This window comes from Vulpes vulpes, chromosome 2, assembly GCF_048418805.1.
Source record: "Vulpes vulpes isolate BD-2025 chromosome 2, VulVul3, whole genome shotgun sequence".
Classification (NCBI taxonomy): Eukaryota; Metazoa; Chordata; class Mammalia; order Carnivora; family Canidae; genus Vulpes; species Vulpes vulpes.
The window spans coordinates 31,270,541-31,297,708 of NC_132781.1; the positions used below are offsets into that span (position 1 = coordinate 31,270,541).

The window sequence follows — 27,168 nt, forward strand, 5'->3', positions numbered from 1 at the left end:
GTAAGGATGAGATGAGCTTAAGTTGGGGACCTCCCGAGTTGGACCCTAGGCATTCATAGACAAAATCACTATTGACATACATTTGTCTATCAGGGCCACAGTCTCTGTCTTAGATACAAATTAATTCTAAATTTGAATTTGGACACTAAGAATCTAGACAGGGAAGGAAACGAAAACGAGCCATGGGGAATCCTGAAAGTTCAACAGAGGTGTGCTCAAAGCTGCCAAAGGCTCCATCCTCTGCACTAATGCAGAGGGTCAGGCATGGCAAGTGTCTGCAGCAGAAGGGGGAGCAGCCAGGAACTAGTTTGGACTTAGTAAAGCATACGTCAATGCCCCCCATCACCTGGAACTAGGAACCAAGAGCCACCAAAATGTTAACCAACACCCTACCCACCCCCCATACCTCACCTCCAGGGAGGGAAAAAAGGGAGCCATAGATAACACTGCAAATCACTCTGAAAACTGACAATTCCCATGTGTTGGGTTAGATCCCTATGAGTTGATGGGGTCTGAGGGCTGCTATCTTTAATCCCTGACCACACTCCTGCCCCCTTTGCTCACCTCCTCGCTTGGGAGAGCACAGCTGCCCAGATGTGTGTTTCCCATTAACTCCGCTGGCTCTAGCCTGGGATGAAGGAGACATTTTCATGCCAAATTAAAAACGACTTGGAAATGTGCATTGTGTTGGGAGAATTGGCCTTTTCAAAGGGGTATAAAAACGAGGGAAGCTGATTTCATCACCCTGCCTGCAGACAGGCCATCAAAGCATCCTGCCCCTATGAAGCAGGCAGGCCACCTCTGCTCTTTCCCCTTTACAGACTGTGTTAGCATCTCTATTATTTACCCCCAGGGTGGGATAAAGGCGCCATGCAAAGGCTAAGATCTTTAAACTGCCTTGAGTGCCCATTAAGCACATTAATAACATCCACCATCACGAGTCTTACCAATATAATTTCCGACTTCAAGCCGGGCGTGAAAAAAAGAGGAAGTCAGCTGAGTTTATCAACCGAGGAGACCACCTTAAATTAGAAGAGATTACATGGCAATGGGGAAAGGAGAGAGGTAGCTGAGAAGACAGGGAACATTCTTGGCCATTATTTGGCTACTAGTTACCCTTCCCCCGACCCTCCTACTCCCTACCCTCTCCTCCCACTCCACCCCCACCCCTTGTCTTTGGAGGGAATGGACTGAGCATTTCCTAAGAGCATTTCATCAGTGAAGCTAAGGTTGCCATGCAGTTGGGAAGGGCAGTGTCCTCACACTACGGGAAGTCATGGAAGAATTGATTTAAAAAAAAAAAAAAAAGGAGTGAATGCATGTTGGGTGTGTGTCAGCCCTGGAATTGCCCATTCTCATATGTGTGTGTTGGTCAGGTAGGTCAAGGGAAGGAGACTTTGAAAATAATAAAAGATACCACTTCCTGAAGGACTAGGTTCCAGGCAAGTCACAGGTCAAACTCACCTCTCTTTCATAGCCCTCCAAGCCAGGTGTCAGTGTGTCCATTCCACAGATGAGAGGACGGATGCTCATAGAGGTCAAGTGGTCCATCCTGGGACCCATGGCTCTCTGTGGACAAGCTAGAATGGAAACTAAGATCTCTGCAGCTCTGAAGGATGCATTCTTAGCCTCTCCTCCATTCTGCTTGACCTAATGTGGGAAAGTGTGTATGGAATTGAGGGATGGAGGTTGAAGAGAAATCTGTTTATTTACTGCCTTGGAGCAGATAAAATTTTAGAAAAGTCTGATCCACAGGCCCAGGGCATGAGGCCTTGGGCTTCAGAACTGTAAGGGGTCAGAGGAGGGTCTAGCTAGCCGCCTCCTTCTCCCGTCCTCTCAAAGCCCAAAGCCACAGGACATGGCCTGCCAGACTCCTCTCTTGCCTTCCTCATTAGCTGGGATTGGGACCAATTTGTGGATGCCTTTGGTGCCCTAAGGCAGTGTTTGAGTCATCTTCCCTGATGCTAAAGAAAAAAGAAAGGAGGAGACAGCCATCCCCCAGGAGACTGGAGACGCCGAGAAAGAGGAGCAGTGATGGATGGAGGCCAGAAGGGAGAGGCCAGTGTCCGGAGGTCATCCTTAGTCTGGCTTTCTTTAACCTCACTCTTCCCTGGGGACCTGCTCCCCATGAGATCATCTCCCACCCCAGACTTCAAAAAGATAGGCTCACTCCGGGATAGGCCCTATTTTTAAGGCTTATTAATTTAAGGACTCCACACCCTTCTAGCTCCCTGGTCCTCCTAGGGCTCTAAGGAAAAAATGCAGGTGGAACTCAGCAGGATTAGAGCCAGTAAGGAGGATAGATCTCCACATACTAACCCAGATGGTGGGTTCCATTTGCTTCAGAACTTGACAAATGCCTATGGGCCTATGAAGCTGGAACAGGAGCCAAGTCAGGAAAGCACTGCAGAATTAGCCTTAGGGATGTAGCCTGGTGCAGAAATGTAGCTCCACCACTTCTTGCAGTGGGAGTTTGGGGAAGCTACTTCTCCTCTCTGAGGCATAGTTTCATGACATCTTATAAGAACAAAATTAAAGTGGTTATGGGGTTTTGTAAGTTGGAATGTGCCAAATGTTACTTGTTGCTGTCATTAGCATTCAACTAAATGATGTGAAGGATGACCATCTAAAGCATCTCATTGTGTTGGATCATAAACACTGAAATAGCACCCTGCACCACCATCTCATCTAAACCTCCCAAGAATCCTAAGACAGTTGGTACTCGGTCTCTTCTACAGGTGAGGAAACCAATGCTGAGCTAGGTTAAGCACTCTGTCCAATATCACACAACAAAGTAGGTGGCAAAGGTGAAATCAGAGCACAGTTGTGTCTGCCTGCAATGATGATACATGATTACCCCCTGTGCCACACACACCCCCAAAAAAATGGGGGAGAGGAAGGGGAATCAATATGAACTGTGCCACAAAGGAAGGGTCCAGACACAGAGGGTAGAGGGTAGAAGGAACAAAACGGGAGTATTGACTGCGGATTTCCCATAAGTCAGGCACAAGGTGCTAAGCATTTGCATGCATCATTGTCATGAAACCAGAGAACAAAATATAGGGGACTGGCATGTGATATCCAACTCAAGGTCCAAGGGGCACTCATGGTGTTGGGCTGTAAGTGAGCGCTGTTCGTGCATCCACTCCATATGTCTTAAGGGTCTACTCTGTATCAAGATCAGTAGATGCAACCGTTAACCCAACAGTCTTGGGAAATTACACACCATTCTGTCATTCTCCCCTCAACTGCCTTACATCATTATAAAGCAGCCCCAGAAGCTCCTTGCTACTCAACACATTCTCTGAAGCTTGAAGAAACATGATTTAGAAACTCAACCCAGGGGCAGCCCAGGTGGCTCAGTGGTTTAGTGCTGCCTTCGGCCCAGGGCCTGATCCTGGAGACCCGGAATCGAGTCCCACATCGGGCTCCCTGCGTGGAGCATGCTTCTCCCTCTGCCTGTGTCTCTGCCTCTCTGCGTGTGTGTCTCTCATGAATAAATAAACAAAATCTTTTAAAAAAGAAAAGAAATTCAACCCAGGACTCTCTCCCAAAACACTCAGACACCAAAGCCTCTTGCTATGGTTATTCCATATCCATGCATAGACTTAAATACTAACCATTTTGCTCTCTGTATCTGTATGTAAACAGTAATCCTCCCTACAGAACACTTTACAGAGGGCATGTTATCTTCACAGCAACCCTATGAAGTTTGAAGAATTCATGATATGATCCTGCTCAGCATGTTAGGGAACTGGGGTTCTTGGATGTCCAGGTAGTGACCTGCTCCAGGTGATAGAGCTAGTTAGTGGCAGACCTCAGGTGGGAGCTGGCCTTCTAATCTCTCATTCTAATCTAATTTTGCTGGGAATGGTTGTTTTAAGGGAGACACTTAACAAAAGCTGAATTCTTAGGACAGTCTTGATCTGACTTTCCTACGCCACTGGTAGATCTGTCATTGATCCTGTCCCACTGGCCAACTCCTGCAGCTATCTTCATGAACAGCAAAAATGCCCATTTTTAAAAAAAGATTTTATTTATTTATTCATGAGAGACACAGAGAGAGAGAGAGAGAGAGAGAGGCAGAGACATAGGCAGAGAGAGAAGCAGACTCCATGCAGAGAGCACGATGTGGGACTCCATCCCAGGACTCCAGGACCACGCCCTGGGCCTAAGGCAGGCACTAAACCGCTGAGCCATCCAGGGATCCCAAAAAATGCCCATTTTAATATGTGTGGGTGAAGGTCACTCTTCTGTTTGGTGTCCAAACTGGTATGTGTTTTGAGGGAAATTGGCAGTATCAAAATCGTAAATGCACAAACCCTTAGATTCAACAATTCATTTCTATGAATCTACCCTAAAGAAATATTTACATGAATAAAGCAGAAGACATATGTCAAAGCTGTCCCATTGCAGTTTTGTCTATAATAACAAAAAAAGAAGTGGAGAAAATCAAAATGTTCCTTATTAGTAAAACATAATTCTAATCATGATACCTCATGCCATGGAAGAGCATGTAGCCATTAAGAAGAATGAGCTCTTCTGTTTGTAGTATCATGGACAGATATCCATGTTGCTAACTAAATATATCCATGTTGCAAAATAACATGAATAACAGGATCACACTTTTGTTTACAAAAGAAAAAAAGGAAAAGAAGGGGGAAGTGGATTCAAATTGAGGCCCATCCTTTGGGCCTCAAGTGGAGACCTGGGCTGTCCTGGGCCTGTGATTTCAGGTAAGGTGAGGCAAGGAGAAAAGGGTGTGTGATGTGCCTTGGACTCTTCTTTTCTGAACACTATTAAAATTCTATTTTGAAATTTCTGGTCTTTATGATATCCTAAGAGGCCTATAAAAGATGTCAGCAGCACAGATTTCAAAACTACAGTTGTGATCCTCCTGCCCAATGATCTATCATACCTCCACTTGAATATATGAGTATACACTACGTATTGTATGACTGTTGTGCACACATACCATGGGGAAAGAATATACACCATCAAATCATCAAACACGCTGGGCACTTGAGGAACAGATGGGGGGAGACTTTTATGTTTTTACTTTTTATACTTCTGCATTATTTTATTTTCTTACAAGGTACTGTCTTGTAGTTTTTAAATTTAAAAAAATTAAGGTTAAAAAATTCATTTAGGCATAATAGAAGAAAATAAGAAAACAAAGAAACAAATGATGCAATAATCACCTCCAAGTTGGAAAAACTCAACTGGGCCTCTCGCAGTCCAAACCCCACCAAAATAGCAATATGGCACAGCAATGCCTAACAAAGCAGGTCAATGGGGAGGAGGGTAGGGACTTGGTGTATTTTGTTTATAATCTGGAACAGTGCCTGACCCAGATGAGGCACTCTATAAAAAATTACTGAATGTGAAATGAATGGAGACAAACTCAGGTAAACTCAGAAAGGTGATTTTATTGGATTTAAACTATTGAGATTAGCAGACTGAACTGTGACCAGATTACAACACTCCTGAGCGCAGGTAACATTGGTCTGCAATTAGTATATCAAATGTTTACCCACCTGTAACCACTGGTAAATTGCTTTTACACCTTCAGTCATCAAATATCTATTAAGCCCCTAGAATCAGTCCTTGCCCTAAGGGGCTTCAATCAAGCTGCACTGGCAGACCTATAAATCCAGTGCTAGGTAATTCTACTTATTGGCAGAAATAGTCCCAGTCAGGGATGTGATCCTGGTTGTGATTTCATCTGCCATTAGCTTTGTGCCCTTCTTGGGTGTTTCACCTTGCTGAGCAGTAGATGGTGGAGCTGGAAGCATTGTCATTATGCTCCCAAGAATAGGTTCTCAAAGCCTAGGAGCCCTGGATCCTAGTTTGAGACACCCTCCTCTAAATGTCACTCTCAGATTCCATCAGCCCCAAACGACTAATTCCGAGCCTGTTGAACTTTTTCTTCGCAGTATCACCAGGGTCCTAAGACCAGCAGGTCTTTAGACTTTAGATAGTCTTTAGACTTCCACCCATTTCCAACCCCACAGCTTGCCCACTTACCCACCAAGTGACCTTGAGCAAGTTACAGAAAATCTGTCTCAGACTCCATTTCCTCTTTCTTAAAGATTTTATTTATTTATTCATTAGAGACACACAGAGAGAGGCAGAGACACAGGCAGAGGGAGAAGTAGACTCCCTGAAGGGAGCCCAATATGGGACTTGACCCCAGGACCCAGGATCACACCCTGAGCCGAAGGTAGATGCTCAACCACTGAGCCACCCAGGAGTCCCAGCCTCCGTTTCCTCTTACATAATCTAGGCACAGTAAAGCATCTACCACTCATTGGGCACATGAGAAGCCCTCCAGGGTGCCAGGAGCAGGGTAGGTGCTGTGGAAATGGTGGTTCTTCTTAATAAGTGAGAGAGGATAAAGAGACAAAGATTACAGTTGTAAGTGGGGGGGGGGGGGTGTCACTGAAATTGAGGTCCAGCAAAGTAAGGGTGACTTTGAGAGCATCCTCTCAGGAACTGTAGTCACTGTTTCTTCCCTGGGCTGGGGGCCAGGAGAGGGCAGGATGCCCGAAGGTGCTTCCCCCAGCCTGACTTCTCAGCTTACGTTCTATTCCTCTCTTGTGCCCATCCCCATGCATAGCACCTCTTGAATCCATTCCCCTGAACTCTTGTGTTGCAACAGTGAATCAAAATCAATACCGCCCTTGTTAGGAATTCCCATCTGCATAAGGCAGTCTGAGGCCCTCCCAAATCCCAAACCAAAGGCTGACTGTGAAGGAAGGTCACTGGAGAATAGGCAAAAAAAAAAAAAAAAAAAAAAAAAGACTATTTCCCAAGAGTTTTATAACCGTGGGGTCCTAGGCTAGGAAAGCAAGCTGACAACAGAAAGTGTGCAGAGGTGTGATGACCAAGTCACCAGCTCTAAGCTCTGGGAACCCCCATACCTGCTTTAGAGCGTTTCCCCTCCCACCCATGCATCTACCCTCACAACTTCCTAATGCATCTAGCTTACCTTGCAAGGAAATGGGTGCATTGGGACTGAGGTGGCCTGACAGCATTTGTAAAGACAAGATCTTTTTTGCTGTGTGTTTGTTTGAAATTCCCGGGGCTGCTCAGACCTAACCTGAAAAGTGCAAATAAACTGGGAGTATCAGTGTTGGCTGAAAATATCACTTCACAAGTGAAAATATATCCAAACAGCCAGTTGTAGTTTGAGAGGCTCACCCTCCTCAAAAATGCAGCTGTCACCAAAAATATATTGGAAATCTCCCTCTCTCTCTTCTCTCTCTGTCCCTCCCTCTCTCTCAATCTGTCTCTCTGTCCTTCCCTTCTTCTTCTTCTAGCTCTCCCTCCTCTGTCTTGCAATTTAGCTTTAATTGCCCTGTCAGCTCTAAAGGCTGCTAATTGACGCCTTTTATTCCGCGTTACAACTCCCGGGGAAGAAAGGAGCTCGCGGGCCCCCGGAGCTGCGAGCTGGGCCGATTTGGCACGCCTGTCTCCCTGCGGATTGAAGCTGGGTGCTTCCAGCGCTGGGGGCAGGCGTGGGGGGGTCGCGGGGGCGGGGAGGGGGCTGGGCCGGGGTTGGAGCGTCTATTTTTAGTGAGGGTTTTATAGAGTGGATCCCTGTGGCTTGGCTCCACACTGAAATATTGTCCTCGTCTCAATGACATAAACACAGGGCAACTTGGAGCCCTTGGCGCCAGCCCTGGCCGGAGCCTGTGAATGGGCAGAAGGCGATGGGAGCGAGAAGCTTACTGTAATTACAAATAAATCCGCCCCCCCGCCCCCTCCCCGGGCTCTCCCAGCGCACTTAATACTGCAAAAAGCCTCCGCTTTTGTGTAAATAAGATGAACTGAAGTTACTGAAAGATCTACCAAGAGGCAGCTAATGGAATAATGACTTGGGTAAGCTCAGGTTAAAAAGACGGGGCATCCGAGAATTAATTAAAGAGCCGTGGTCATCAGTGTAAAAACCAAGCAGAGGGTGGAAGGCTCCTTGGGCTCCTGGAGCGAATCCAGCCCCTTGTTCCCACCACCGCCCCCCCCCCCCCCCCCCCCAGAGCCTCTAGCATTGCAGACCTGGCCCTGCTACATGAGAAATTGGAACTGATAAATTGGAACCAATTAGCACGAGGTCTCAAAAATGATTCTTTGGAACGTCCCAGGCCAGGCTGGATGAAGCTGTCGCTCTGGACTGCCTCAGACACGGAGCCACACTTTCCAAAGCATATTTAAATATAGCCTTGCTTCCCTCCAAATGTAATCCCAACCCTCATTTTTATCCCTGGAAGCTGGGGGGTGGGGGGGAACCATTGAAGGGGGAACACAAGGTGAGGTGGGATTTTCATAACCCCCATCCCCCACTCCCACAACCCTGTAAATAAATAAAAGATTACACCAAATTCCATTTGAAGTTGTCAGTCCCGGAATGGAACTTTTATCTCATTATGAATTTCATGGGTGAGACCGGTCGGGCTTTGAATGTGGCTGACACCTCCATTGAAAGGCCCTAATTGCAGTTGTAGGAATTGCCTGCAGACACCACACTGTACACACCATCGCATTCCTATGAAGAAAGAGCATCCTATGAGAGCAGCCCCAGGCCTCCCCTCAAGTCCGTAGGACTGTCAAGGTTTCACTTAAACTTTAAACCAAAGTTGCCCTATCGAAGGGCCAGGTGCTAATTTGGGATTTTGAGGTCGGGCACATTTGCCTTGGCTGACAGGGCTGTTACTATACTCAGGGGGCTGGCTGCAGTCAAGCTTCTGCCTCAGAGTCCACCAGGAAGGGAGGTTTTCAATCCATATGGACCCCTGAAGGACTGCTTTTATTTTCAGATGAACTTCCTCTGAGCCTGAAACTGTCCAGTGCTTGGCTGAGCTGATCCAAGAGGGAATGGAGAAATGTGCTTTGCACCAAACTACTGTACTGGCCCACCGGAGTTGAGAAGGCTGTCTGCTGATGGTACTCGTGGGGAGCGGGCTTCTCATTTCAATCGGTGTCTGATGTCCCCTGATGGGGACCACGCCAAGGAGATTCACACAACGGAGACTGTTTATAAAGCTCTTCTACTCTTCTCAAGCTAGACACCAAAGATTTTTTGTTGTTGTTGCTATGGTGAAATACACATAATGTAAAAATTCCCACTTTGAGCATTCATAAATGCGCAATTCAGTGGCATTAGGTACATTCCCATTGTTGTGCCACCATCACCGCCACCCATCTCCAGAACTTTCTCATCTTCCCAAACTGAAACTCCATAGCCATCAAACGCTCCCCAATTCCCCAGCCGCCAGCACTTGGCAGCCAGCATTCTACTCCCTGATTCTATGAGCTTGATTATTTTGAGTACCTCATGTTAAGTGGAATCCTTAATATTTATCCTTTTGTGATTGGCTTATTTCATTAAGCGTGATGTCTTCAAGGTTCATCCATTCTGTCACATGTGTCAGGATTTCCTTCCTTCTGAAGGCTGCGTAATATTCCATGGTCCATATCTACCACATCTTGCTTATCCATTCATCTGCCAAATATACTTAAATTGTTTCCACAAATATTTCTGCTTGGCTATTGTGAATAATGCTTTTGTGAGCATGAGTGTACAAGTATCCGTTCATGTCCCTGCTTTCTGTTCCTTTAGGTATGGACCTTAGTGAAATGATTGGGTCATACAGTAGGTCTATATTTTATTTTTTTACCACTATGTTTTTTTTTACAGTGGCTGCATTGTTTCCAACCAGCAGTACACAAGGGTTCCAATTTTTCCACATTCTCATCAGCACTTGTTTTTTTTTTTAAATAATAACCATTCTAATGGGTATGATGTGATATCTAACTGTGCTTTTGGACACCAAAAATTTTGTTTTATGTTTACTTTGACAGATCTCTTGTTAGAAAGAAAAGAGATAAACAAGGAAACAGACTCTTAAATACAGAGAACAAACTGATGGTTGGGAGGGGGCAAGGAAATGGGTAAAATAAGTGAAGGGGATTAAGAGTACACATATCACGATGAAGCACTGAGTAATGTATAGAATTGTTGATTCATTGTACTATACACCTGAAGTAGTATAGCATTGTATGTTAATTGTATTGGAATTTTAAAAAATAAACAAAAATGTTTAAAACGAAATGTTCTAAAGACACATAACTATTCACCAAGTACTTTACCCTCTCTTTTCCCCAGAGGTAACCACTGTCCCCCATTTGGTGTGGATAATTCCCATTCATTATAAGCTTTACCACAAATATTTGCACCCACTGATAATTTATACATTTTGTGGGTCACCTTGAATTCCAACTTTGTATCTCTCCCCACTCCCACTACCACCTTCCCCATTTGTCAGTTATATAAGGAACATCAGATACAGAATCCCAGATGAAACAGACGGAGCCCATAAAGAATAGACCACAAGCTTTGGGGTTAGGCCGAGAATTACACTAAGCTATGCCACTTTCTATTTGGAGTGACCTTGGTCAAGTCACCTGATCTCCCGGAGTTTTAGCGTCCTTGCTTATAAACTGAGATGGTTTGAGAGCCAAATGATAGAACAAATATAATGCACTATACCGGGCACATAGCAAGAGATCATTGGTCAGAAGCAGGAGGTGATTGGGAAAAAGGAGGAGGAAGAGAAGAAAGAGGTCAACATCATTTTTCCTGTGGAGCCGCTGGCTGTCCCCAACTGTCCTCATCTTGCACTCAGTCCTTGTACAGTGGGTCCTCACCCACAGTACCCATGGCTATTCTTGCCCAACCCTTCATGTCGCCGTCGGGTAGGACAGAACATGTACAGGATCCTAAAAGAAGAAACTTGGCTCCATTCACTCTTTGCTAAAACGTTGACTTAAGTCATGGAGAGGGAGGGTCCCCCTTAGACCCTCCCTCTGGCCAGAGGGCGGTGGAGACCTGAGGAAAGCAAGGAAGGAGGGAGGGAGGCCTAAAGTGTTCTGCCAAGTGACCCTACGTGGGGGGAGGACATTCAGCTCAGGCCCTGAGCCTGGCTACAGAAACTGTAATCCAATACCTTAATCCATTTCTTCTTCAAAGCGTTGCCCTTTGTGCCAGGTGGACAGAACCCGAGTGATGTTGAGCTGCCCCTGAGGAGCGCTCGCACTAGGGCTGGGTCATTCAGACTGAGAAAAGAATACCCAGAGGGACATCTTTGACTTGGTTATCTGGACAATTATGACTAAAGAATGGAAGCTTAGAGCCCCTAGGGATGTTTATGGATTTGTACGTAGTCAGTGTTGCCAGCGAACCCAGTTTTTGATCCAATCACCCCGAGCGAGCAGTGTGCCAGACAGTGTGCAAGGCTCTTTGACTCCGCAAAGAGAAATCGTGCACCGAAGGGAGCCTAGGCTTCGGAGAGATTGGTGCTCTTCTGCCCTTTTGGAAATGGTTTCTGAATCTACCTCTCCAAGAAGACAACAGGGCCTGGGAGCTGGAGGGCGGAAGGGAGAGAAAATAATTCTGACAAGGACTGGGTTCTGCGGTGTCAGGGAGGAGGGTAGGGGGTCCCACCATTTTCCTTTCCAAATGCAGGGGCTGAGTTTACCCTGACGTGTCACAGCAGCTGGGCCTCCCCAGAATGAGCTGGGATTGTTCAACTACTCACCGACACCCACCCCAAGCTGCAGCTTCCTGGGATGCCAACCCCTCTTCACTACCCCCAACCCCTTGCCCTGGCTTGCTTCTGCTGCCGGAGTCAGCAGTCAGCGGACCTCAAGGTACAGAGCTGCTAATTTGTGAGGATTTGGGCTGCTGACACTGGTGGTATATAATAACCAGGCCGCCTTCAGTTCAGAATGGGTAAGTCACTTGTGCGTACCAGTTAAATTGTAAAGCATCTCCTTTGGTCAAACTGGTATCTTTATTTTCTAGATACCTCCAAGGGATCTGGTTTCTAAGAAAAGATCAAATGTTGTAAGCTATCCCTGACTGGATTTGCTGCATCAATTAAGAGGTGGGCATAGTTTTAACCACCATGGATTCCCTCCACTACCTACATCCATAACAGCCCCCAAAGGCAATTAAACAAGCTCAGGGATTCCTTCATTCACTAGGCACCTGCTGTATACACTACTGGGCACTGTATGCTATGCAAACATACTGGAAATGTAGAGATGGATTCCTCAGAGAGCTTGTTGTCTAGTGGTCAAGAGAGACAATGGCCCATAATGTGGCCACCAGTCAGGCAGAGGAAGGTACAGAATGCAGTAGAATTTGAGAAGAGGGAGCAACTAATTCCACCCAGATGGAATCCAGAATGGAAGAGGCTATGTTTAGGCAGAATTTAGAAAGTTGCAAATGATTTTGCAGAAGGGAGAGAGTGAGGAGATAAAACACACCACACTGAGGAAGAGCAGGCTATGTGTAGAGACCTCCAACCAGTTTGAGACAGGCTAAATATAAGGTGAAAAGCCAAGAGCAGAAAGAGGTAATGGAGGAAGGTAGATGGGAGTCACATTGGCAAAGGCATCCAATATCATAACTTCATGTTGAGAGTGACCAAGGAGACTCACTGAACAATTGTAAGTAATTCCCTTTCTATATACAAGTTTATTTTAGCCTGTTTCTCCCTCAGGAATACTACAATTTGGGGAGAAATTGAGGACACTTCTGGGCACTTCAGCAGGAGCTCTCTTGCCTTGGGCAGGCCAGTACTACCTGCAAGCCCTATTTCTCAGGGGCAAATTTAGTTCCCTTTGGTGAGAGATGAGGGCGTCACCTAGGACCCCAATAGCTGTGGGATGAAGAAGAGCTGCTATCAGGGGTGAGTCAGAGACCACGCCAAACCCCCACCCCACAAACAATGACAGCCCCGTAGTCCTTAAGACTATGGACAAGTGCCTCAAGGCTTGCCTGGCTGTCAAAATATTTAGAAGCATATTGAAATCACCCACCGGTAATAAGACTACCTTAGAAGTCGACATTGAAGAGGCCAAAGCCCTGAAGAGACCTAAGCCATGCACATTTAGTCTCAAATGGAGCTGCCTATCCTCCTGAGCTAGAGCCTTGAAAGAAAAGCAGAGTTCTGTAAAATGTGATCTGCCAGGATTTTCTTACCCCCATGACATGATAATTACGATGCCTCTTATTACATTTAAAGGCTCATCTGTGGTGACTCAAATCCTGAAGGAGGTGAGGGAGGCAGCTTTGCATTTTTCTCAATGTATTTTGCTGAACCACTGCAATCATTCACTCTTGAAACAATGCAAAGCGAAAATGAGTTTGGAACCACCACCTAGCCTCATTACCGGCCCACCCCCTCCCTGCCACCTCCAGGCACTTCAAGGGCCCGTCTCCCAGCATTTTAGGGATTATCTTTGCGAGTTTAATCAAGCTTTACATTAACTAGTTAACATGGCTAAGCCTTTGTGTGAGGAAAGAGACACTTGTCTGAAATTGTAGTGCACTGGATTCATTTTGTGGGGAGAGGACCAAGGGGCTTCTGGTCTCTCACCTTACCCATTCTCTCTACCATGAGTGGACAAAAAAAAAAAAAAAAGTTTGAAAATTTATACATATACAAATACATATAAAACTAATTCTGAAAATCCTACAAATAATAAATCATACCTTAGAAAAATCCTGTGGTGAAACATGACTATACCCGCCACCCGTGCTGGTAAAGAATTAATCGCTGTCATATTCACTTTTATTTGTATTTTAACTAGGACATTTCCTTATGAACTTAATTTACTATGCAAAAGAAAAGATTGGAAAATCATTGTGGCCGGACAGCGGAGGATGCCTGATGGGTTAGAGGGACGGTAAGGGACCCCTTCTAGAAATTTAAGGTGCTTGTTTATCTAACATTGAAGCCACTTTCATTTTCTGAAAGTATGTTTTGTGAATTACAAAAACGAAATGCCATGATTTTTTTTTCCTCAATGGAAGACATTTTTTAAATGAAGCTGGGTAAAGACACTAAGGTGAAACCTTAGATATAAGAAAAATAAAAGCAGTTGGGGGTTTCTGAGACCTTGTTTGTCTTGAAAGTGATGTGGAGAAGCTTGATCAAAAGCCTCGTTTTACTACAGTCATGCTCCATTATGGAGGGTGGGACCATGGGCAGGGTGGGGGAGGGGAAGATGAAACGAGCCCTTGCCCAGACTTGACCAGGTTGCCAAAAGTCACTGCCCAAAGTAAATCTCCCTAGCCTGCTGGTGCCCACGACCTCTGAAGTAAGTCAAATATGGACTCAGATCAAGAGAACAGTAATAGGCCAACAAAGAGCAGTCCCTTTAGAAACCCCCTGTGTCCACACCTCTGAGCAAAAAATGCCTCTCCCTGCCTTCTTAGATCATCCTTGAGTCAAAGAATGCGGCCCTGTGAAGCTTCCTCCCCTCTCCGGACCTCAATTTCCCTATCTATAAAATGGGGAGATAATGATCCCTTCTCCAGAAGCTCCCATATGATGTAAATAAGGTTAATACTTTCAGGGCAGGTGGTAAATTCCACGTGTGAAACTTGTATTCTCGTTTCTAAGACTGGCGACTGGGAGGGAAAGCCCCTTGTGCACTTGTTTGGCCACCCCATCCGCCAGCCAAACCCTCGACTTCCACTTCCCAGCCCCCACCCCAGACTCATTCCAGACTGCAGAGTTTTGATCCAGCATGAGATTGGTTTTTGACGCATTTTAGATTTTGTTTTCTTTCTCAGCCCAGTGGTGGGTTTTGACGTGGGTATCACTTTATTTTGAAAGCAATCTGGTTTCTCTGTAGCTGCCTAAGACAGGAGATTAAGGTGTCATGAAACAGTGCTTGTCACATATTTCTATGTGTGCACACCAACACACTCCCCTGCACACAAAAGCTCCTCAAGTGGGCTTCTCCCTCACCCTACAATCCTACAGGAGTGCTGAACCGGTTAACAAACCTGAAACAAAGATGAACTAAGAATACAGGCGGGCCCCGCCCTGCCGCCTGGTGCTGGCTTCAAAACTTTCTGCAACATAAAGAACTTTAAACACCATCTCCAGCTTCATGTGTACTTGGGGGCAAGTTATCTTCTCTAAATGTGCAGGTTTTCAATACGAAAATAATGAGTGCTCTACCCTTTTTAAAAAAACATTTACATAAAGATAATGTAAAGCTGAAAAGGATTTTCTTTCCCCTCTTTACCCTATCCACTTATCTTATTCTCTAAGGCTGGTCATTACAAGGAATAATTTATAATCATATTTTTAGGACTTTCTCCATGCACATAAAATAATCCCTGCATGGAGATTAAAAGAAATGATTCCAGGGCTGAACAGCCTAGATTTCAGTCAGAATCAAGTTTTGTTTTTGTTTTTAATAGGGGCTGTCTTAAAACATGTAGGACCTATAATCACCATGTTATTATGCTTGCCCAGGTTTCTTTCGAGGATTTCTAAATGTAAGTTTAATTTTGAATTAGATTTCAAAGTGCTTAAGACCCTCAAGGGCCCACCGTACCAGACCCCTGGTCTTCCAGCCTCTAGACCTCAAGCTCTAACACAGCACTGCCAACTTGTCTACAGAATTCGAATTATGTCATCTGCCTCCTCCGTTGCCCAAAATGTGATGTGGCCAGTGCCCCTTCCTTCGGCCCCCCAGCCTGTGACCTCCTATTGGATGCATCAGATTTCCTGGAAGCCTTTTTGGATTCCCCGACCCCACCCCAACATTCCTATGCTTCATCATGGCAATTGACATCCTAAATTGTAATCGTTGGCTTGTTTTTCCTCTTTTCCCCAGTAGTTACTGGGATCCTCAAGAGAAGGGACTCCGTGTATTCCTTGGCAGTGTCTGGAATCAGCGAACATGGTTGGTGAATAGATGGATGCATGACCGATGGATACCAGGAGTTGGTTGCAGTGAGTCATTTTCTTTTTTTTTAAGAATTTATTTATTTATTTATTCATTCATTCATTCATTCATTCATTCATAGAGACACAAAGAGAGAGAGAGAGAGGCAGAGACACAGGCCGAGGGAGAAGCAGGCCCCATGCGCATGGGAGCACGAGGCAGGACTCCATCCCAGGTCTCCGAGATCACACCCTGGGCTGATGGCGGCGCTAAACTGCTGAGCCACCCAGGCTGCCCCGCAGTGAGTCATTTTCAAGGCTGCACCACAGTTGGATGGTGAAGAGACAGAGTCAGGGGCTGGGGAAAAGATTCAAAGATATGATAATGTCGCATTAGATGGATTCAGTAGCTGGAATCTTTGAGTCATATCCCAACTACCTGAAATGGGGTCGGGTGGTTTTATCACTTTATTTTTGACTCTAGTGAGCTCCCGTCTCCTTGTTATCTTGAGTCTTTGAGGGGATAAGGAAGACTAGACTGTATTATCTCAATAAACATCTATTTGAGGCAGCAGGATGAGAGGATGTAGGGGAAATGTGAGCCTAGGCTGCAATGGGTGCTTGTGTTTGGGAGAAGGATGGGGGCTGTGTGTAAAGTCCTCATGGCAGGTGGCTAAGGAGGACCGTCTTCAGAAACCTTTACTGCACTCAAGTGGCAAAGGGGGTGGGGCGGCTAGAGGGTACGTGTGGTGTGTGGTATATGTATGGAGGAGGGGGTGTGCCTTTACCATTCCTCAATGTGTCATTGAGGTTGGGAGAGGGGGAAGTATGCTCCTCAACAAATGCATCAGTATCTGTAACAAGCGTGCATCCACCAGGGTGAGTGGTGGGAAGTGGGAACAGGTCCCCAAGCACGTAGAGTTTAAATTTCTAGTAACTTGGTGACAGTTGTCTTTTCATGGGACAGCCCCTCCGTCACTTTGGAGAATCTTTTCCCACGCTAGTAATATGGCTGTGGCATTCCGTTCATCTTCCTTTTGAGATACTGGGTCACACATGGTAAAGTCCACAAGTCAGAACCAAGTCTTGTTTAAATTTATTGAGAGAGTGCGTGGGTGAGTGAGTGTGTGCACGAGCACTTGCTGAAGATGGTTGGCTTCTTCAGAGAGAGAAGGCTTGCAGAAAACTTTCCTTTCCAGAAGAAAACCACAAGCCCACCCTCACCCCAGCCTCCAGCCAAGGAAACGCAGCGGGAAGCAGCGGGAGAGCCCAGGGCCAAGCGCAAGAGCAGCTGTGGGCCTCCACGAAAGAAAGGAAGATTGGCCTGCCTGGGTCGCTCCCCCCCCACCCCCAGGCCCCCCACATCAGGGCCGGCTAAACATGAGGAGGCTTCTGTCTCCACGGCTGGAAGAGAGGCGCCCTCGTTAAAACTCAGATAAACAGTTTATCAGGAGATGAATGAGCCACTGGGCTCCAGAGTCGTCTCCCCTTCCCCAGCGTGGAGCCGGCTGGGGAGGGGGCTGCAGGCGCGTGGGAGCCAGACCCGGGAAGGGAAGGGGCTGTCTGCGACGGAATGAGCTAGCCAAGTGCCTTTCCTCCTCTGGCCTGTGGCTTTGTCTCTCTTTCTGGAAATTCATTCCACGTTTATTTACCCATTTTCCCACTCCAGCCTGTGACGTTGGAGTTCCCCCCCCCCCTTTCTCTCCTCCTTTCCCCACCCAGCGCCACCCCCACCCCCGGGGTACCCATGCTGTGCCAGTGAGAACTTCACTGTCAGAATCCCATCACCAACTGGACATGCCAAAAATTGGAAGAATGTCCTGTGAGGCTGAACAGGTCCCACCCTGGCTGTGAGTCCTGAGTCTCCCCCAGCCCCTGGGAGGCGATGGGGAGTCCACCACCCTGGCCTTGGGAGCCCACATTCTTCAGGCAGTCAGAAGAGGAAAGTGACAAGGCTTGTGGCTGACTTTTCCTCACTTTGCTAGGTTGGGTCAACTCCAAAAATGCCATTTTGGGTCTCACTAAGAAAAAGCCCATCAAATTTGACATTTATGGGACCCATGAGACCGAATCAGAGGGTGATGATTTTCATATGCCTGGGATGAGGCCAGGCCTAAAAACTGGCAGCCCTCCTGTCTTCTTTATGATACCTCATGGTCCCCTGGCCTCTCTGTGTCAAGGAGCCCCAGAGAGGTAAAATGACTTGCCCAAGGTCACAAAGCCAGTAGGTTGCAGGTTTTTTGACCTTAAGGCCTCTGTCATTTGCAAATCTGCAAATCGCCTGCAGCTGCCTCAGGCCTGTGTTTCTAGGGCCAAAGAAGTAAGATTGTTGAACGGTTCAGAACTTGCTTAGAATCAGCTGGAAATAGGAAAGATGCATAAAAGCACCCTCGGGGGCCTCTTGCCCTGACCTGGAAATGCTGAAGCTATTGTTCAGAGGAGCACTTCTGTTTTCCTCGCCCAGAGCGTTTTTTGCAGACACAGACATCATGGGATGCAAATAGCCAAAAATGGACCTATGCTCTTGACTCAGTAGACTCTTCCTATGCGGCTGCCTGAGTCCCTAGGCAATCCCCACAAAAGTGCAAACGCCTTCCAGGGCTAGGGCCTGATCAGAAAGCTGAGCTCTTAGCCATCCCTCTGCCCACCGCTCCCTTTTGTCCAGCTTGTCAGGCTCCTCTTTCAGTAGAGCCTCAAAAGCATTGAACTGGGTCAGCTGTTGAGTCCCCCACGAATTTCCAGTCTCCACCCCATCCCAAACTCCCAAAGGCCTGCAGCCACTGAGGATGGCTTCAGTTGCACGTGCCAAGTGGACAGAAAGCAGGCCCAAAGGTGCCGGAGTTATTTCCAAGGCATCCCCAATAGCTTCCCGCCTCTCGGGCCCAAACCTGGGACGGTTGGTCAACTGAGTGTTCTCTGATGAGCTAACATTTGTTGAAGGACTATTACTCACTGTACACTCCACCCCAGGTGCTGTGCTAAGCGAGACGTTCTTTGCCTCCTCTACATAGCACGAGTCTGAGAGGCGCACACCATCCCCACTAGACAGATGAGGAAATGAAACTTTGGAGGTAAGATGCCTATGTTAAGAAGGTACCACAGCTGGTGAAAGGCAGGGCCGGAATTTCAACCAAGACGCACCTGTCCAGAGGTTGTCTTTGTGTTGAGTTTCTGGGTTTATGACATTCCCTCCTCTGCTCCCCACACCCCAGACCCCCTGTCTGTGCCAGGATCAGTGTGCTTCCCCTCTTCCTGCAGATTCAAATTCTATGTCTCAAAATCTCCTCCTCTTGCTACTCAGATAAATATATCCTATTTCTTTGTCAAGCCCAGAGAGAGCTCAGCTCTACCACTAAAGTTTTAGACTGCTAAGTCTCTGAAAACTGCATCCCCCAGATCATTCAGTATCTAAGGGCACGGGTTACCCCGGAGTGGCGGAGAGTGCGGGACCGCTGGGCATTTCAGAACCCCATGGTGAAGGAGGCTAAGTGTAGCTTGAGAACACTATAGTTTGTATTCTAATTGTTCTGGCTTTTTTATTACAAAATTTCAAACAACAAAGGACAGCATGAAATTGTAATATTCATCAAAAATAGGCTTGGATTTTAAAAGTTATGAAACACTGGTCTACAGTCCTATGGGAATTTATAGATTTTTTTTCCCCCCACACTCTTTTTTTTTTTCTTTCTTTCTTCCTATGCTTGTCATACCCCGCTTAACTGGACTGCAAAAGTCTAGGAGGGTGGCGATCAACCATGAGTTTCTCTCTTTTGTGTTTCTCCCTGTAGTCTTCACCCAGTGGACACACTATAACCAGGTCATCCAACCTATTGTCTGGCATGGTTTGTTTTTTCATTCCTGAGGGAACTTTTTTGCTGTTCAGTCAAACCCACGCAACCTAGATAAAGGACTGAAGGAAACGAGTTGCTTTTCATACAAAAATAGGTGATCTGAAAGAGAGGAGATGAATGAAATGGGAAGCAGCACAACCCCTGCATTGGAACCTACCGTCTCAGGGAGACTGACCTAGAACTTAGCTTTTGAGCTCTTCACTGAAAAATTATTTAACCGCTTAAAATTCACAGCAGTGAGAAAATTGCTCTGGAGACCGTTTCATCTTCCTAAGGAAACAAACCAGCATCACGCCCCCATATCGCACAGCAGAAAGAAAGGGATGTGGCGTGAGAGCCTCCTGTGTGCTGGGTTCTAATCGCACATCATTTCCCAATCAAATCAATTTGGGTTGTTATTGTGTCCAGTATCCCCATGTCATTGTGTGTGTGTGTGTGTGCGTGTGTGTGTTTGCAGGCTTGAAAATTTGAGAATGTTTAAGAAAATGTTTTCAGCTGAGATTGGCCCATCCCTCCCAACAGCTGAGGTTTTTCGGAAAGACTCTCCTGTGAAACAAAGTGTGTTTACTTCCTTAGGCAGATGATAAATTCATGGGCGGGGGGGGGGGGGGGGGGGGGGGGGGGCACAGACAACACAGGTTAAAAGGAAGAAACAGATCTCTGGGGAAAGAAAGTAGAGTGATTTAGGCTGTCACTAGAAGTGAGACCTCCTAAGCCCACGCCATGGAGTGCTGGTGATTACTGGATTCATCTTCTCCAACTCCTTCTTCTCCAGCTTTCTCCAGACTCCAATCGCACCCACCACAAAGGAAACCAAGTTTGAGTTTCAAAGCTTAGATTCAGGTCCTCATCCAAGGGGAAATTAACTAGAAGTGTCATTTCGACATCCCTCTCCCATCAAGGAGACACCCCTTTGCAAACAGAAAGCACCATGCAAGTTTATTTAGAATCATAGAAAGGTAGGGCTGGAAGAGGAATGTAGTGGTGTCACTAAATGCAGAAAGTAAAGGAACATGGTGCCACAAAAGGGACTTGTCCGAGGTTAACATAGGAGGGCAGGCCGCAGCCAGGACTCAGATCCCCCTACTGCCAGGTCTACTACCTTTCTTAAGTTTTAGGTCTCCGCTCTTGCCCACTGAGGCCGATTTAGCGGCCGCAGACAGAGGGTGCACTATAGTCTTGTGACATTCGAGGGGCGTCCGGAGGAATCTCAGGAAGTTTGTTTGCACCGAGGGCCTGGAAAGCTTGGAGAGCACAGACCCGAGCGGCACAGGACCCCGCAGCGCGCGCGCACACAAGCACCCACGCACGCACACACACACTGTGACACGGGCCCGGGAGCAGGAGCGGAGCTGGGCCGGGCCGACAGCAGGCGAGCCCACCTCGCAGGGCCGCCCCCGCCAGCGCCAGGTGCAGGACTCGCCGGGCGCCAGCAGAGGGCGCGCCGCCCCCAGGGAGCCGAGCAGCGGCGGCGCGGAACCCGGCCGGCTAGGGGAGCCGCAGGCGAGCCGGACGCGCCCCTGCAGCTCGGCCACTCAGGGTGCAGGACCCGGCCAAGGAGGAGGAGGAGGAGGAGGAGGAGGAGGAGGAGGAGGAGGAGGAGGGCGAGGAGCGGACCCCCCTCGTGGGCCCGAGTAACAGACGGGCAGGAGTGCTTCCTAGGAATTACATCACGCTGCGCAACGCTGCGGCTCTCGGACTCCTGCTCAAAGTGTGTGTGTGTGTGTGTGTGTGTGTGTGTCCGCGCTGGGGGGAGGGGACTTAGAGCCAGCTCCGGAGAGAGGAAGGCGAGACGCGCCCGGGGAAAAAGCTCCGTGCACATGGAGAAATTCCTTGCGCCGGACTCTGCACCGAGAAACGAGCCCCCGGCACCTCCCCGCGGCTGCCCGCCCAGTGCAAAGCACCCAGCTGGTGGGACCCCTCGCAGCCCCACCTCGAGCACCCCCCACAGCCGGCCCTGCACCCTCCAGCCCGGCTCCAGCGCCGCCGCGAGCTTTCCCCAGGACTGGCCCTGGCGGGGCGCCTAGAGCCCCAGTTGCATTGCTCCAGGAGAAAGGAGGGGGGCGGTGCGTTTTGCAGGAGGAGGAGAAGGGGGGTGGGTGGTGGGGGAGAGAGAAAATTGCGCGGAGACCTGCCAAGCGCCACCGCCGCCGCCGCCGCCACCGCCGCTGCCGCCGCCGCCGCCGCCGCCGCCGCCGCCGCCGCCGCCGCCGCCTGTGAGCTCCGGCGGGCAGCCGGGCTGTCGGCTTCCCGGGGCATCTGGGTCCGGCGGGGCACGGCCCTGGGCGCTGCCGAAGCCGCCGCCGCGGCGAGTGCAGGCGGCGTCCCCCGAGCCCGAGCCGCTCCGGCTCCTCGGGGGTGGAGAAGTGGGGGGTGGGGTTGTTGTTGGGGGGGAAGGAGGGGGAGGGGGCAACGCCGAGAGAGTCAGTGGTTTCCATGGTGATGGAGCTGAAAGTGCAGGAAATTTAAAGGCTTGGACCCTGCGAGACAGACAAACCGGTGCCAACGTGCGCGGACGCCGCCGCCGCCGCCGCCGCCGCCGCCGCCGCTGGAGTCCGCCGGGCAGAGCCGGCCGCGGAGCCCGAGCAGGCGGAGGGACGCGCCCCGGACCCGCCGCGCCGGCCGCGCTGCCCCGGGCGCGGGACGACCGCGGCGAGCCGAGGAGGAGGGAGGCGGCCCGGCCCCGCGCCCCCGCCCGCGCCCGCGCCCGCGCCCCCGCCCGCGCCCCGCACCGCCGCCCGCCCGCGCCGCCGCCGCCGCCGCCCCGGAGCAGCGAGGAGCCGGCGCCCCGCGCCCGCCGGCGCCCTGGAGTCCCCGCGGACGCCCCGCCGCGGCCGCCGGCCCCAGTAGACGCGGCGGAGGAGCCGCGGCCGAGCGTGCGCCGCCCCCGCCCCGGTGGGAGCCGGCGCCGCGCGAAGGGCTCTCCCGGCGCCCCATGCTGCCGGCCCTGCGCCCGCCCAGCCGCGGGTGAGCCGCCTCGGAGGGCCGCGGAGCGCTCTCCTCGGGGGACGCGGGCGCGCGGCGGCATGGAGCGCTGCCCCGGCCTGGGGGCCACCCTGTACGCCCTGCTGGTGGTCCTGGGGCTGCGCGCCGCGCCGGCCGGCGGCCAGCACTACCTGCACATCCGCCCGGCGCCCAGCGACAACCTGCCCCTGGTGGACCTCATCGAGCACCCGGACCCTATCTTCGACCCCAAGGAGAAGGACCTGAACGAGACGCTGCTGCGCTCGCTGCTCGGGGGCCACTACGACCCGGGCTTCATGGCCACCTCGCCCCCCGAGGAGCGGCCCGGCGGGGGCGCGGGCGGGGGCGCGGGCGGGGGCGCGGGCGGGGGCGCGGGCGGGGGCGCGGGCGGGGGCGCGGGCGCGGGCGCGGGCGCGGCCGGGGGCGCCGAGGACCTGGCCGAGCTGGACCAGCTGCTGCGGCAGCGGCCGTCGGGGGCCATGCCGAGCGAGATCAAAGGGCTGGAGTTCTCCGAGGGCTTGGCCCCGGGCAAGAAGCAGCGCCTGAGCAAGAAGCTGCGGAGGAAGCTACAGATGTGGCTGTGGTCGCAGACCTTCTGCCCGGTGCTGTACGCGTGGAACGACCTGGGCAGCCGCTTCTGGCCGCGCTACGTGAAGGTGGGCAGCTGCTTCAGCAAGCGCTCGTGCTCGGTGCCCGAGGGCATGGTGTGCAAGCCGTCCAAGTCCGTGCACCTCACGGTGCTGCGGTGGCGCTGTCAGCGGCGCGGGGGCCAGCGCTGCGGCTGGATTCCCATCCAGTACCCCATCATCTCCGAGTGCAAGTGCTCGTGCTAGAACTCGGGGCCCCCTCCCCGCACCCGGACAGTGGATGGACCCCACCGACGCCCCCCGCCCCCCGCCCCCCGCCTCCGCACCGTCTCCAACCGGCTCCACCACCCTCTCGCGAGGCGGGGAGGGAGGGGGGGGCGATTCAATGAACTTTTTTTTTTTTTTTTTTTTTTTTTTTTTTTTTCTGGCTACAGAGACCTAGCTTTCTGGTTCATGTAATGCACTGTTTAACTGTGTAGGAATGTATATGTGTGTGTATATACGGTCCCAGTTTTAATTTACTTATTAAAAGGTCAGTATTATACGTTAAAAGTTACCGGCTTCTACTGTATTTTTAAAAAAAAAAATAAGCAAAAGGAAAAAAAAAAAAAAAAGAACAGAGCAAAGAGAGACTTATTCTGGTTGTCGCTAATAATGTTAACCTGCTATTTATATTCCAGTGCCCTTCGCATGGCGAAGCAGGGGGGAAAAGTTATTTTTTCTTAAAGTACAAAGAGAGGGGAGAACTTTTGTAGAAGGACTTTTAAAAAGCTATTTTCCATTCTTCGGAAAGTGTTTTGGTTTTCCTTGGACCTCGAAGAAGCTATAGAGTTCAATGTTATTTTACAGTTATTGTAAATATAGAGAACAAATGGAATGACTAATCATTGTAAATTAAGAGTATCTGCTATTTATTCTTTATAATATCCCGTGTAGTAAATGAGAAAGAAGTGCAGAGCAGGATTAAAGAAAACCACTAAAATCGACTGCGCTCCACACTGCGATTCTCTGTGTTGGTGATTGATGGGGGGTGTGGGGGCTGGAGGGGGTGGGTAGGGGTGCCGCTGCGCTTACTACGCCTGTTGGGAGAAGGGGCTCATCCCCTCTTGGGGTGTGATGGAGATGACCGCTCAGTTTTTCCTTCTGGGGGTGGGTGGGAGGGGGGGGGAGAGGGTTATTCTCAAACCCCTCACTTGAGCATCACGTGGCCTCCGCCCAGTGTCCCAGCTTTTTCTCCCTATGTCACCAAAGCTCGGGCCCGTCCTGACCTCGACACCCAGCCGGCCCCCTGGAGCTGACCCCAGGCTGGGCTGAGGGGCGGGGGGGAGGGTGGGCGGCCGCTTTGTCCTGCCTGACAGGCCCTTCACAATGGGGACACGTGTCTTTCACACCTACCCTGGGGGCGGAGTGCCGCTGAAACTTGACCCCCGAGGAATGGGGGGGGGGGGGTTGGTGGTGGGAGAGATCAGAGCGCGCCCACCCAGATCCCGTCACCCCTCCCGCCTCGCACCGCTCCCCCCCCCCCCCCCCCATCAATAACCAGCCGGCGTTAACCCTTTGCACGCCCGGAAGCTGCGGTGATGCAAGCTACGGGATCCAGTCCTTTGGAATCCACACACTCAGGCTCCGGAATCTTGCAGGTCGGAGCCCCCAAAACCCCAGGCCCTCGGCCGGAATTGCTGGCATAGCTGGGTGATTTGACATTCGCCTCCCCCACCCCCACCCCCACCCCGCCCCGGGACCTAAGGAGGACACTGAGGCTCAAGATTTCGGGGATGGGGGGGCGGGGGGGGGAATCTGCATTTGGGAATGGGGTGCGCCCCCCGCTCTGGACACTGACTCCACTTGGGGGTGGGGAGGAGGGAGGAGAACTCAGAATCGGGACCCTTGAGCTTTGGGGCTAGAGAGGGGCAGGAGGTGGGCTGCCGCTGGAAGGGACGTGCAAAACATCACCGTCACCCCTCCCCTGGAAAAGGCAACTGGTCGGGGCGGGCGCTCGACTCGCGTGCGTCCCTCGGCCGCAGTGCGCCGCGGCGCCCCTCCGCGCGGCTCCACGTGGGCCGCTTCCTGACACCGCGCCGCGCTCCCTTTATTTATCTTGGACTCCGAAGTCGCTCTCCCTCGCTCCCTCCCCACCCCCCTGCCACCTCCCCGCGCCTCCCTCGCGGCATCCCTCCCCCACCCCACCCCACCCCACCCCCACCCCCACCCCCACCCCGGGGCCGGAGTCCCGGCGAATCTATGCTAATTATTTCAAACCTGCGCCGGGTCCCCAGCGCGGTCTCCGCGCCCCCGGCCCCGCCCGCCCCGTCCCTCCAGCCGGGCGCTTTCTTCCCTCCCGACGCAGCCTCGGTGGCTCCTCATTTCAATAGCCTGGCCCGGGAGCCGGAGCCCCCTCCCCGGCGCTGCCTCCGTCGGCCGTGGGACAGACGTTAGGGTATTCATTAACTGAGAGCCGAGGAATAACGGCATTATTCCCCCCAGAGAGGGCACCCTGCCCCCGCGACTATCTGAGGCTTCATTGTAAAAGGATTAAAAGTTAAAGACCTCCATCTTATGATTCTTTCATTTAATCTTCCTGGCGCCTGGGAGACATGCTCGATGGATGATGGCTTTTAAAATATTCCTAATGTCGGCTACCTTAAGACTCCAAGCCCGGCAAACAAACGTAATTTATTTCCAGAAGAAAGGGGATATTGAGATGTTTAAGTTTATGAACCGCCGCCCCCATGTATATTTGTTAAGTTCTGACAAATACCCAAATAACGTTAAAATCAGCCATTCATCACTTATGAATTTATGCAAAACTTTCTGTGCCCCGGGCCAATATTTTTTTAGACAGAGTTTCGCTCGCGGAGGGCGGGGGTGGTGGGGAGGGGGAAGGGGAGGGGGCTTACGGGGGGGGGGGGTGGGGGGGGGTGGGGTGGGGGGGAGCCGAAAGCAAGAATTTTCATGCCTGGTAAACACGCGAATTATGCGAAGAGAGTTATTCCCAGCTGGGCGGGCAGCCAAAACTCGGAGAGCGCGCCGAGGCCAGCGCCCCCACCCCCACGTTGGCAATGTCATTGGATTACAATGCGAGGTCTTCCCCTCCGCGACGCCCCCTCCTCCCTCCGCCCGCCCGCCCGCCCGCCCGCGCCCCTCCTCCCCACCCCTGCCCACTTGGAAAACCCGCTCGCAGCCGGCGAGCTTCTCGGCTTTCAGAGCCGGAGCCGGTGTGAGCTAGGAGGACCCGGGCTGCTGCAGACGTGCCGGCCGCTAGACAGACCACCGCGCAGACAGACCAAAGGGCAGGCCCCAAGCCCCTCCGGACGCGGAGAAGAGGACCCGGCAGCACCCAGGCAGGCCCAGGAGAGAAGGAAGGAGGTGCTGGCTCCTGGAACCTTGTGACTAATGCACAGCCGGTTACGTCTCCATTATTATTAATGCTGATAATCCTAATAATAGCATCGACGCGGAAAGGGGTAGAGAGCTCTGGGCAGAGAGGCAAGAAAACCGTCCTCTGCGGTCACCTAGTGTCTATCTCCTGGAAGGAGGAAAATTGATCTTGGTGTCTTCTGTGGCTTTGACAGCCTGTGCTCATGAATTTATGCAGCTGCTGGGGAACCGTGCCTCCCCAGGATGGAGGCTGGTTTAGAACCATTATTACAGATAACAGACACATCCACTTTTTCAAAATCCGGGAAGAGAATTTGGTTCTCAAGGTTTCCACCGCTCCAGCCCTCCTGCCATGATTGCAGGAAATCAATCATCAACCTTCTATTTTCAACTCTTCCCTTTATTCCTTCCTTCCGCTCTTCCAACACTCCCCACACTTCATGCACAAGTATACCAGAGCCAAATGCCCACGGAAAGCCAGCACCCTCAGGGGAGGGCCCTCTGGCCCCCAGAGTCTGGGAACAGGATCTGGTTCCCTGTTGAGATGGAGAAGGCCAGGGGTCCATTATCAGTCTTGCTTCTGAGACCCCTGGGAAAGGGGGTTGAAGTTTGGTGGCAGCTGCAGGAGGAAGC

General features: G+C 50.7%; 1 protein-coding gene across 1 annotated transcript; it reads left to right on the forward strand.

Annotated features, from left to right (window-relative positions):
• The first annotated feature begins 22,377 nt into the window (after positions 1 to 22,377).
• Positions 22,378 to 24,143, forward strand: NOG (noggin). The gene has a single exon (XM_025996239.2). The coding sequence runs from the start codon at positions 22,633 to 22,635 to the stop codon at positions 23,401 to 23,403; it is 771 nt and encodes a 256-aa protein (XP_025852024.2). The 5' UTR covers positions 22,378 to 22,632; the 3' UTR covers positions 23,404 to 24,143.
• The last annotated feature ends 3,025 nt before the right edge of the window (positions 24,144 to 27,168 follow it).

Excerpts from the sequence above, each read along its gene's own strand:
- NOG (XM_025996239.2), top strand. The coding sequence starts at position 22,633 with ATGGAGCGCTGCCCCGGCCTGGGGGCCACCCTGTACGCCCTGCTGGTG.